Source organism: Argopecten irradians, chromosome 10 (assembly GCF_041381155.1).
Source record: "Argopecten irradians isolate NY chromosome 10, Ai_NY, whole genome shotgun sequence".
Classification (NCBI taxonomy): Eukaryota; Metazoa; Mollusca; class Bivalvia; order Pectinida; family Pectinidae; genus Argopecten; species Argopecten irradians.
The window spans coordinates 4,616,639-4,630,463 of record NC_091143.1 but is presented as its reverse complement, the minus strand read 5'-3'; the positions used below and the strand labels follow the sequence as shown (position 1 = coordinate 4,630,463).

Sequence of the window (13,825 nt, the reverse complement as noted above, 5' to 3'; positions counted from 1 at the left end):
TATTTGTATAACATTATACATATTTGTGTAAGAAATTATGACTACCAGACACGACCAATCATAAAACTTAATGACGTCTATAATTATAAATCAGTATATGGTTGTAGTCTATCATAAATAGAAACAGGTTGACAATAATTAATTATAGCTATATGTACAGAACATGTATATGTTATCATGTGGTGTACTTTTTCACCCCTGTCAGAATGAATAATAAATAAGCTGGCCCGACTTGTCTAAATATGATTGTTTTAGGATGAACAATTTCCTATTAGTACAACTTCTATGTATTGCATATGTCATTCTTATGTGATTTGTTATTAAAATGAAATAAAAGCATAAACCTGTATCTTTAAATTATCTCATAAAAATTCATAAATTTTGACTTTAATGGCCCACTACCTATCCGAAACAAAATTTAAAGTTTCTTAAAAACAACAATAACATAAAAAATGTATATTTATGGCTGAAGATGAGGTTACAATACCAGATAAATGCAAGATTCCCTCCGTAATCTATGTTGACAGTGAAGATTAATTTTGCCGTCTGGTGCAGTGATAGTCAAGCAATGGGTAGTAGTTAGGGTGACAGCGGGAAACGTAAGATACCATTTAATCTATTTTAATTAAATTGTTCAGAAGGTGATAACAAATGTTATTACTGTGTTAACGGTAAGATAATAACTTTCTCGGCTCTAAAAAATGATCAATCTTGTTTTACATTTCTTTTTTTATAAACATTAGAGCCATTAGGTAGTGGGCCTTTAAATTTGTATCTACAGGTATTCATAGAGATACTTGAAATACATTAATGATTTATTCTGCTTGGAGTTAATTAGTTAAATTTTCTTTAAATCGAGTCATTATACAGTAGGTTAGGTGTTTTTTCTGTCTTTTTTTGTTTTGTTTGTTTTTTGTTCAATTTGAAAACAAAATTGTCAGCATTACTTTGATACAAGACATTGACATTGAGTTTTCTTTTGAGCGAATTTCGTATACATCTGTATTTGGAATGTGTGAGAGTCCACTTTATCGTGCTATTTGGGACAAATATTTTTATATGAAGGTGTGAAATTACCTGACCTCACCCATAACAGTCACTAAAAAGAAATATAACACCATTTTACCCTGACTATAAAACTGTCTCATGCTTGGTCAGTGTACCCCAGTTACACCATTTTCCGTGTACACCATTTTACCCAGACTATAAAACTGTCTTATGCTTGGTCGGTGTACCCCAGTTACAAAACCTAATATTGTCAGAACTTATAGTGATACAAGCTGAGCAGGTGAGAAGGTTTGAAAAAACTATAAAGTACTTTTAAGGTAAATGTAGTGTTATTTCGTATGTCAATCATTTCTCTAGTGCACAGAATTAACTTGATCAGAAGTATGTTTACATCAAGGATAACCATAGGTCTTATTACTGTCTTTCTGTCACTTAAATGTTGAGCTTTTTGTAAATTTTGACAAGATATGTGGAAAGAATAGATGGAAGCCTTTCAATTAATATCAATGTACCTATTCAAGGCTGTTATGGCATTAAAGTGTAGCAAGGATAAAATATATCTACTGAGAATACATCTGTGGCCAAAACAGTACTCCAACTGGTACATACCAGACACACATTCTACACATATGTAAATGACAAGGAATTCTTCCCTAAACAGTTAAAACAGTTTGTACATGTATTTCAGAATGTGAATTCTTTGTTACTTGATCTTGCATTTATTTAGTTTAGATGCATCATCATTGTAGCTATAATTTAAAAATGAAGAAGGACAAGTGATATTGACTGTATTTACTGTAAGCTTGAGAATGGTTAGTGACAGGTGATGCAGTGGTAATGACTGTATTTACTGTAAGCTTGAGAATGGTTAGTGACAGGTGATGCAGTGATATTGACTGTATTTACTGTAAGCTTGAGAATGGTTAGTGACAGGTGATGCAGTGGTAATGCACTTTACCTAGACTTTGTTTGATTGGACATTTACAAGGTCATTTAAGGGTGGAGGAAAGTCAGAGGACCACCAGACTACGGTCAGTAACAAACCCAGAGATGGAGGGCTTGTGGTAATATGTATAGAGACATCTTAACCACTCGGCCACTGTGGCTCCTTCACCAAGACAGCCATGGTTTGATTCTAATGTGATCGAATGTGATATAAGGCACACCACAATGTGGTCACCTACTTGGCCTCATAGGTTTCCCTTGGTATACTCTTGAAAACTAAGTGTTTCTGGCTGTTCTTGGCTAGCATTTAATGTTCCCTAATTTATAGTCGTGTATGGTATAACCGGTATTATCCTATCCATCTACCTCTTATTGTGTTTAGGTGCCATCTCGCTGGTGAATTTTAAAGTACCAGGTACCTTATGCAAATATCTTAAACTAGGCCATGTTTTGCATTTCTAAAGAAAATTTGGATGTCATACTATCATAGCTGTTTTCCAGCAACTGTGTGAAAAGAGCTGATTTAAATAGAAAAAAATGTGATAGTTCTTTGGGGTTTATTTTTTTCAATTTATTTTTTCGTGTTCAACTGACTCTTAATAAAGATTTTTTTTTATTAGATACTTCAAATGTTAATGCTCATACATGTAATTTATATGAAGTCTATGGGTTCCTGTAGTAAATACTGATTTCACATTTATTATATGTAGTTGATTTATATACAGGTGACCATGAATTTTGAGCAGATTTCAGTGTAGATACTATCAGTGTACTTAGTGATTTGGTCGCCTTCACGCTGGGGGTTTTGTCTCTTTAGTTCAGACTGCAGTGGGTACATTGACCCATAGTGCTACTCTTGCTCCTATTAAGTGAGAAAGAAAAAAGGGATGTCAAATACTAGTATGTCCCATCCTGTCCTATCATATCCTGAGGCGTGTTCAGGATGGCAAGCGCTCGTGAGCGTTAGCGGGCGCTTGCTTCTAAATGGACATGAACAGAGCCCTGTTTAGGGATTTTTTTAAAATACATATTGATTCTGATAATAGTGCCAAAGCAAGTGCACAAGAGACCACCATATTGAATGCGCACCTGAGCACCTGCTGTCGTTCAGAAAATGTCTTGTCGCGTGAGCGCTCGCCATCCTGAACATGCCTCAGATTTCATATGCTTCATAATGTCTGTACATCCCTATGTCTGACTATGAATAATACAATGTCTGTAATAACATTGATATATGTTGTTTTTTCTTGGCATAAAAACAGATAAACAGGTTTCTGGATATTAAAACATAGCAGCTTACAGTGTAACTAATATGTCATCATTGTAAACTTGGCTCTTAATTGTTTTGTTGTGAAGGAAAAGAGCACATAATTGTTAAGTCTGAGCAATCACAGTAGGTAATTTACTCTCACTTATTCTGACAGGTGAAAATACCTAAATATAGCTTGGAAAGATCAGGTTTGACAGGGCCGTCAAGTGTAGTTGGTGTATTGACTTGTATTTGACTATTACCTAGCCTTATGAAAGTGATCAACTTGAATATCATATTGACTTGTATCTGACTATTACCTAGCATTATGAAAGTGATCAACTGGAATATCATATTGACTTGTATCTGACTATTACCTAGCATTATGAAAGTGATCAACTGGAATATCACTAACATTTATATATAATATATGAAAGAACCTGGTGTGTTTATATATAATATATGAAAGAACCTGGTGTGTTTATATATAATATATGAAAGAACCTAGTGTGTTTATATATAATATATGAAAGAACCTAGTGTGTTTATATATAATATATGAAAGAACCTAGTGTGTTTATATATATATATGAAAGAACCTAGTGTGTTTATATATAATATATGAAAGAACCTAGTGTGTTTATATATAATAATACAAAAGAACCTGGTGTGTTTGTGTCAGTATTCTTTAGCGATTTGATGTGTATTACAGCTGTCTATATACATTGATGTATTGCCTGTAGAATATTTCTGGCATACTATATGTTTAAATATGCAATCACACTGAATTTTTCAACCTACTTATTCAATACCACATTTAATAATATGTACATTATTCTCTAAACCATACCATCATATACATGCAGTATGATTACGTAGGTGGGATTTGCAGAAGCACAGGTGTAAAAAGGGTATATTATCCTAATTTTACCTTTTAAATTAGTACTTATTGCATGGTACCTCTGGTCTCTGGTATAGACTTATACAGATGTATATACAGGGTTCAAAGTCTGTTTATGGATAGATCTGCCTGTTATACAAAAGGAAATACCTGACACATATTTGTGGTAGAACTGTAGTGCCACAGTTTTGTGTACCAGTCTGACATTGAACCAAAGTCTGGTTACAATGCTATAACTATTTTACTTGGTTGGAGCAGTGCCAGTGTTATCTGTGTCAATGTTAAATGTTGTCATTACTGTAATCTTAAACTCTTTTTTTTACTATAATAGGGAGAATAAGTGTATACACACATACATAGTCATAAGCACTCCTTTTAAAGTTTTCGTAACAAAGTCCATAAGAATTGAAGTCCCTTTTTTTTCAATAAATTTGTCTCCCAATTATTTTATGTCAAGAGAATTGTCCTTCCTTGGTTTAATGTCAATAGAATTGTCTTCCCTTTGTAGAATTGTCTTCCTTGGTCAATAGAATTGTCTTCCCTTGGTAGAATTGTCTTCCTTAGTCAATAGAATTGTCTCTCCTTGGTAGAATTGTCTTCCTTAGTCAATAGAATTGTCTCTCCTTGGTAGAATTGTCTCCCTTATTTAATAGAATTGTCTTCCCTTGGTAGAATTGTCTTCCTTAGTCAGTAGAATTGTCTCCCTTAGTCAATAGAATTTTCTTCACTTGGTAGAATTGTCTTTCCTAATTAGTCAATAGAATTGTCTTCCCTTGGAAAAATTGTCTTCCCTAATTGGTCAATAGCATTGTCTTCCCTTGGTAGAATTGTCTTTCCTTTGTCAATAGAATTGTCTCCTCTTGGTAGAATTGTCTTCCTTTGGTAGAATTGTCTTCCCTTAGTCAATAGAATTGTCTTCTCTTGGTAGAATTGTCTTCCCTTGGTAGAATTGTCTTCCCTTAGTCAATAGAATGGTCTCCTCTTGGTAGAATTGTCTCCTCTCGGTAGAATTGTCTTCCCTTGGTAGAATTGTCTTCCCTTAGTCAATAGAATTGTCTCCTCTTGGTAGAATTGTCTTCACTTGATAGAATTGTCTTTCCTTGGTCAATAGAATTGTCTTTCCTTGGTAGAATTGTCTCCTTGGTAGAATTGTCTTCCCTTGGCTTCCTGCAAATTTTGCGGATAAAAACAATTAACTGTCCACAATTGATTTTGCTGTTTAAGCATTTAAAATATGTGGTAATTAAATGGATGAAAGATTTAATATAACCGAATTACATAGAGATGACTCATTGCAATGCGATTAGGTCATTTCGGCAAAAACCAAAGGTCAGTAGGGAAGAAGAATATCAAGCATTCTTAGGTAACTGGTAAGGTGTTGTTATTGGCCCTTTACTTTTAAGCTTTTATTGGGGAGGTTTATTAATATATTATATACAGGATCAACCTCTAGTTTCTCGGTCAAATGGGGGCCACAGTGGCTGAGTGGTTAAGATGTCTCGACATATTACCACAAGCTCTCTACCTCTGGGTCGTGAGTTTGAATCCATATGGGGCAGTGGCCAGGAACTGACTGCTAGTCGTTGGCTTTTCACTAGGTACACTGTTTTCCTCCACCAACAAACCTGGCACATCCTTACATGACCTTACTGTTTATAGGATGTTAAACTAATTTATTGGCCCTTTAGTAGAAGTGTTTTTTATTTCGCCCACTCTATTTGATGCTGTTGCTGAATCACTGAAATGAAATTTTCTGTAACTTTCAAATACTTCTACTTACACGCAGTGTTCTCTCTTAAGGATTTTTTCCTGCTGGTCATAAGGACTGGCTGACCCTAAAAGTTACTAGTCCTGACTGAAAGTTACTGGTCCTTACGAAGTTACAATTCATATTACTAGCAAAGTAATAGTTTTACTAACAAAAATATCCAGATTAGTATCATAGGCTCTCAACCAAGTTGAATGAAAGCCAGAATATTACGAAAATTTGTTTTGTACAATTTGAATTTCGATTTTCTACAATTCTACTGCCATCTTTGTTTTGTATATCTTCTATCTGGAAGTTGTCAGTCAAAGGACCAGCTACATGGTAAAAATTGTCTACCCGACTATAAAGTTGTCAGTCACAGGACCAGCTACAATGTACATGGTAAAAATTGTCTACCCGACTATAAAGTTGTCAGTCATGGGTAGACGAACAGGCGTTAATTTCAAACGCTGCTTGTATGATGTACCAATAGAGTGTTCAATAACTCGTGTAATACTATAACACAGACATAAGTAATGGTTATAAGATGTTTCCCATGGACTGTTTACTTAGATATAAACACCACCATTAAAGGCTATTTGACCCCTCGTCACGCATACCTGCTAAAATCCTAGTTATACCTCAGTGGTGTTGAAATCTTTTAACCTTACAAGTATGTGGTGATGGATTTTGTAATTGATGAAGTGGTTTTTGCCTGTTAACATATAATGGCAACACAGACATATGTATCAATCAGTCAGTTTAGTATACATAGATGTGGTGGGTGGGGCCCTAATATCTACAACACATGTAGTTAATTTCCTCCTAGTACAATTAGTGTATAAACAACAATTTTCATTTCGCTCAAACATTTTAGATGGCAGCTTTTTCTTCTATTTATTGTTCAATGAAGTAGCCACCAGCTAATAAAAGTCCCCATGTAATATGTCCAAAGAAGACAATTAACCTAGAAATCTGATAAAACTAGAAATTCAATCTGTTGTGAACCTTCTTGGACGATCCATATATGATCCTGTATCTTTTTACAATCTTATCTTGGAATCCTTAAACCATTGTGTTATTATAGATGTGTCAATACTGCAGAGCCCCTAGCATACAATGTATGTCTGTTTCATTATGTTCTTATCCCATATTCATTCATTTGTAATGTTGAACTTTGTCCACTTATACCGTACAGTCAGTATACAGAACTCTACCCAATAAATGCCCCTATCCACCCTTTTTGTGGCTTTAATTTCACTTCCCTCAAATTAGATACATACTGAAATAGGAAAAAGATGGGTCAAGAGGTCAAGGAATGATTACAGAAAGAACCAGGTCATCAGTTTTCAAAACAAAAATTGTTGACCTAAGACTAAGCTCATTTTTCTATATAACTAACATCATAAAAGTCTTTTTTACCAAAGTGTAACTAACATCATAAGTCTTTTTTACCAAAGTGTAACTAACATCATAAAAGTCTTTTTTACCAAAGTGTAACTAACATCATAAAAGTCTTTTTTACCAAAGTGTAACTAACATCATAAAAGTCTTTTTTACCAGAGTGTAACTAACATCATAAAAGTCTTTTTTACCAAAGTGTAACTAACATCATAAAAGTCTTTTTTACCAAAGTGTAACTAACATCATAAAAGTCTTTTTTTACCAAAGTGTAACTAACATCATAAAAGTCTTTTTTTACCAAAGTGTAACTAACATCATAAAAGTCTTTTTTACCAAAGTGTAACTAACATCATAAAAGTCTTTTTTACCAAAGTGTAACTAACATCATAAAAGTCTTTTTTACCAAAGTGTAACTAACATCATAAAAGTCTTTTTTTACCAAAGTGTAACTAACATCATAAAAGTCTTTTTTACCAAAGTGTAACTAACATCATAAAAGTCTTTTTTACCAAAATGTAACTAACATCATAAAAGTCTTTTTTACCAAAGTGTAACTAACATCATAAAAGTCTTTTTTACCAAAGTGTAACTAACATCATAAAAGTGTTAAGACTAAGCTCATTTTTCTATATAACTAACATCATAAAAGTCTTTTTTACCAAAGTGTAACTAACATCATAAAAGTCTTTTTTACCAAAGTGTATTTTGAGCAATCGGAGCCAGGTCCGTTTTGCTGGTGTGCCAGTAATTTTTGAATACATTTGTATGTCCCTGACAGTTCAGTGGGATCGCACTTTAAAATGACTTGCTGTATGGATCCATTCTATAAGAACTTTCTTTAAGGTAGCTTTCTTATTTGAATTGTTTAAAAACAATACATATTTAACATGACCTTTGAACTGGCAGTTCATTCTATAGCATCAATGTAAGTAAGTCTCTGTATAAGGGATTGTCTTGACCCTTGGTCATAAAGGAAGAATATGGGTATAGGATGTGGACCACGACTTACTCATATGTTTGTGGCCACATTTAACCCTGTGGTTATAACATGTTGTTCCTTTGTAATAAACACGACATAAAAGTTTGTTGATGACGGTAGTGATAAACATCAATAAAAGTCTGACCTAACTCGTACATGTTACACTGCTGTAAACAGGGGTTAGATCTATCTTAATGGTAAATTATAAATCTATTATTGAATACTGTATTTGACTCAATACTAATAAGGGTCCCACCCCTATAAGAACTCCGTCTCACTTGCCTACCTAAAATTAAAATCAAACTGAAAATATGAAAACTTTATTTGGATATTAAGCCTCGTGCCTGATTTTCAAGTAAAAAGAAAGCCACAGTTATATAACAGTTTCTTTATTTAATTTCCTTTGTATATTACTGTATGGTTCACTTTAAATTTCCAAAAAAGTTGTCCAAATTTGGTTTTATCATTTAGCGCACTGGGAGCATATTGGGTCTAATACTTATTGATGCCGAGGTATTGATGTGAACATATTCATGTTATAATTTATAAATTTTGTTTGATTTTGTTTCATATACATTAAATAATTCATGAACTTTAAAAAAATGCAGAAAAGAAATTAAAGGATAATTAGTTATAAACAAACTTGCAAAACAAATTATTTGATTATGGCAGTTTTTTCTCTACATTATTTTCCTTCTGATTTTTAGATTAGTAATTCTATTTTCACTTTGCCCATTTGCCCACAGTCATATGACCTCATTTTTTAGTTTGAATATGTCAAATGAATATGTCAAACTTTTGGGTTATTTTTTGTTTTATGTTGTGTCTACACTTTCATCAAATAATATTTTTGTTTTCTTTTTTCTAAGTAAGTTTGAATAGTAGTTATCTCTAAAATAATATCACCTATTCTATTTAATTTCATGATGAATATATAATACTCCTTAATCCATAATAAATTAGATGTACTTTACATGTTATGATATACAATTTCTGTAGAAATAATCAATTGATACATAATATCTTTCTACCAAGCCTAACCGGAAGTAATAGAAGAAGACTGATATAGGCATTGCGCCTGTTGTCTAATTCTTTTAACAATACCTTGTAATTTTCTTTATATTTGTATTGTTAATAAAATATTTCTGAAATGAAATGACATCGTTATATACAAGACCTTGAAGATGATGTGTGATTCCTCCATGTATTGCTTATGTTCTTTCTATAGATTATATTTGATATCCTTCTTTTGTCTCCATTACTGTGCTACATTCATATATATACCTGTATCAATTTAATGTAACAGTATATCCTCACACTTAGTTGTTGTCTTTGATAACAAGGTAAAATTGCATTTTTGTGTGACTTTGTTCATACACACTGTATTAATAGTGAGGGCATACAGGTATGAATACATGTACAATCAAACTTGCCTTCAGAGCAATTTTTGACTCTGAAATAAAACTGTTTCATGTCATTTTTCATATCTTATTGCACATTGTGTTACTTTTATTGATAAAACTTAAAATCTGCCATTTGGCTGTTGTGCTGAATTTTACATGCAATATTTCGTTGCTGTTTTTTAGAACTATCTGCTGATATTGGGAACAGAAATTAATTTCTCTGGAAAATGGAGATATCAGCTTTAAATTCAGGGTAAGAGATGCATTCGTATGATTAAACTGGAAAGGTGCTGTATACATTCTTTCTTTTCAGGAGCTCTTTCCTGTGATATTTTCTCTTATTAAAGATGCTCCATCGCCGAAAGAGCATGTCATTGAATGATATGTATCATTGGGACAATAATTGATGTTTTATCATATATATATATATGTCTAATTAACACAAAAATACATATAAAATAATTTGTTTTGCTTTTGCTGCCTGCACAATCAATACTTCATTCCATATAGGACGTAGTATCAAGGATATTTTTCGGGATGCAATTATTATTTAAACATTTTGTATTGAAGTAAAATATTGAAGCTCGAACTTTTCAATTATGATATTATTGTAAAGTAAGTAATTATTGTGACTGATATATCACACCACCAATTAACCATTAACCTCCATGTTTCAGGCCGGTGGATGCAGACCTTCCTCCGAAGACAGGAGCCCCACAGAATGGCTCAGCACAGAGATGTAAGCCGCCTCCTACAACTGTAGATTATTCTATAAACTTCATCAACTTTTAATTCATTTTTCAAAAAGTGTTAATGAAACTGTCTGTTTAAAGCCAAAATTAAATATCTGTTTCCTATTATTTATAGTGAACTGATAATTGTAACTTGAAGAAAAGCTTTTGAAATAGGATAAAAAAATGGCTGATTTGGTTAAGTTAGAATTTTCCTTTGACCACGGACATTTGGGAAGAATTACATACATTTACTAAGTGTAATTATAAGTACTAATGAAAACTTCAACATGTGTCTATAGCAGAATTTTTCCAACTCGTGTTCTATGAATTTCCATTAAGCTCGTGACACACCCGTCCCTGCCACAAATCTATGGACAACCAAACCATTTGAGCCTGTGAAGCTGCGGATGGGCACCGGGAAGGGTATAGACTCAGCACCACCTATAACAATTCCGACGGCCTTCGAACGTACTGTCCAGAAACTGCCCAATCATACAGCCCTCGGTAGGTCACCGTAGTGTAAGGTCATGGTTCATCCTACAACTGGTACATATGCTGGCCGATACATGTAACTACAGGAAGGGAGGATGAAAGTTTTTCTTATTCAAAACAACCTTCATTTATATGCAACTTTCCATGAATACTTTCAACTGTAAATGTAACATCCTCTTTATAACACTTTTAACCTCACAGATAGAATATGATATTAAGAGGATTCCATTTTATTGCTATTTAAAATTCTGCAATGTCGTCAACATGAAATAATTTTTGTTTTCTTTTAAGCCCACCATCATCAGATGGTGGGCTATTCAAATTGCCTTTCGTCCGTGGCCCGTCCATCTGTCTGTCCGTCCGTCCGTCAATTAACAATTCTTGTTATCGCTATTTCTCAGAAAATACCTAAGGGATCTTTCTCAAATTTCACATGTAGGTTCCTCTAGGACCCTAGTTGTGCATATTGCATTTTTGGACCATTAGGTTAACAAGATGGCCGACCGACCGCCATCTTAGATTTTCGTAGTTAAGTTTGGTACCACTATTTCTGAGAAAGTACTAAAGAGATCTTTTTCAAATTTCATCTGTAGGTTCCTCTAGGGCCTTAGTTGTGCATATCACATTTTAAGACTGATCACTCAACAAGATGGCCGACTGGCAGCCATCTTGAATTTTGATAGTTTTAAAGTTTAAAAAGTAGAGAAAAGATCCTCTGTCATATGTCAGACAAAGATCATTCTTTAGTGGACGCCAAGATCCCTCTGGGATCTCTTGTTTCATAATTTATATCACACACAAAAATAATTTGGTTAACTGAAGTAAAACCATGGTCTATGACGTATAAACAAGAGTATTGTGTTATGTTACACACACAAACAATTTGGTTTACTGTAGTAAATGGTCTATGATGTGTAATATAGAATATTGTGTTATGTTACACATTGGTTTACTGTAGTAAATGGTCTATGATGTGTAATAGAGAATATTGTGTTATGTTACACATTGGTTTATTGTATGTAAATGTATATTGGTTTACTGTAGTAAATGGTCTATGATGTGTAATATAGAGAATATTGTGTTATGTTACACATTGGTTTACTGTAGTAAATGGTCTATGATGTGTAATAGAGACTATTGTGTTATGTTACACATTGGTTTACTGTAGTAAATGGTCTATGATGTGTAATAGAGAATATTGTGTTATGTTACACATTGGTTTACTGTAGTAAAATGGTCTATGATGTGTAATAGAGAATATTGTGTTATGTTACACATTGGTTTACTGTAGTAAATGGTCTATGATGTGTAATAGAGACTATTGTGTTATGTTACACATTGGTTTACTGTAGTAAATGGTCTATGATGTGTAATAGAGAATATTGTGTTATGTTACACATTGGTTTACTGTAGTAAATGGTCTATGATGTGTAAAGGAGACTATTGTGTTATGTTACACATTGGTTTACTGTAGTAAATGGTCTATGATGTGTAATAGAGACTATTGTGTTATGTTACAGGTGTAAAACGTGGTGGACAGTGGAAGAGGTGGACCTACCAGCAGTACTATACAGATGTACAGCGGGCTGCTAAGTCCTTCATCAAGGTAAAAATAAATAAATAAAGAACTCAGCAAAATCATTGGTCTAGGTAAAATTGAAATAAATGCAGTAAGTCTATCAAGACAAAAATATATAATAAAAAATCAACGCTTCCTTGCAAAGGTATATATATAAAAAAAAAAAAAAAACAAGACTTTGTTTAAGGCCTATCTGCATGCCTTCACAGGCGGAATGGTTAAAAAATATGTAGATATACGGGGTCGGGAAGTTTTTTATCATTGTAAATAATTGATAAAAACAGAGGGCCGCAAAAGTTGTTTTTTAAGGCAAAACAAGAGTAGGTTGATAACGAATGTTCAAAAGTCTTTTATCAAACTAAAATATTTGAAATTTATGTTTGCTGGAAAGACAGAACATCAATAATGTTCCTGTTTTATTTAACAGTTGGGTCTGCAGCCCTTCCATGGTGTTGGGATCTTGGGATTCAACGCTCCAGAATGGCACATATCCTACCTAGGTAGCATATATGCTGGGTACGACATCCTTTTTGCATTTAGTTTTTACAACAAAATGGCTGTAGTAGATGATCCATAAGCGTAATTATCTCTTTATCAACTTTTATGTTATGTTGTTAAGAAAGTAGTTGTAATGCTCTGACAATAATTATAATGTTCTTTCAAAATTTTTATATGTCTGTCTTATAATAAATAATTTTTGAGTTTTCAATGTTTTGCTGTTTGCAGTGGTTTGGGTACTGGTATATACACAACCAACACAGCCGAGGCGTGTCAGTACGTACTGGAGGACTCGCAAAGTAATATCGTCGTGGTCGAAAATAACGCTCAGCTACAGAAGATCGTGGCAGTTTGGGACAATCTTCCTCATTTAAAGGCGGTTATACAGTATACAGGAGAGGTGGCCGTACGCAAAGATAACATATACACAGTAAGTATATAAGTTTTAGTATACACACATTGAATGTAAATACATAATAAAGGTTAGGTTCAATGATGAATGGATTCTGCTGTTGAGTGGTGAAAGTTACTCGGCGCCAATTTCTAGAAGCAAACAAAAACTGTCTTATATCAGAATTTTTTAAATAAGTTTGTAAGGAGAAAACCTCAAGTTTTGACCTAATTCTGCACTTTTGTTTCAGGAGATCAGAGCCAGATTGTTTTTCCCTTCTGTGATGAAATAAAATCATAACTTTCTGCAGCATGAAGAGGGTAGACCGATTACTGATTTTGTATCAATTACATAACTTATGTGTTTCAGTGGGAAGAGTTTATGAATCTGTCCAATGATGTACCCAACTCTGTGCTGAGTGAACGTCTGAAGAACCAAGCACCAAACTACTGCTGTACACTTGTATATACCGTAAGTCAGGATCATTGTAAGCCA

General features: G+C 33.5%; 1 protein-coding gene across 1 annotated transcript in view; it reads left to right on the top strand.

The window, feature by feature from the left end:
- Positions 1 to 13,825, top strand: part of LOC138332950 (long-chain-fatty-acid--CoA ligase ACSBG2-like) — a 29,143-nt gene that overhangs the window by 2,477 nt on the left and 12,841 nt on the right. The window contains 7 exon segments of the mRNA XM_069281009.1: positions 9,820 to 9,889; positions 10,314 to 10,375; positions 10,710 to 10,874; positions 12,383 to 12,468; positions 12,869 to 12,957; positions 13,168 to 13,369; positions 13,700 to 13,801. Of these exon segments, the coding sequence (XP_069137110.1) occupies positions 9,864 to 9,889; positions 10,314 to 10,375; positions 10,710 to 10,874; positions 12,383 to 12,468; positions 12,869 to 12,957; positions 13,168 to 13,369; positions 13,700 to 13,801 (732 nt within the window). The 5' untranslated portion in view covers positions 9,820 to 9,863.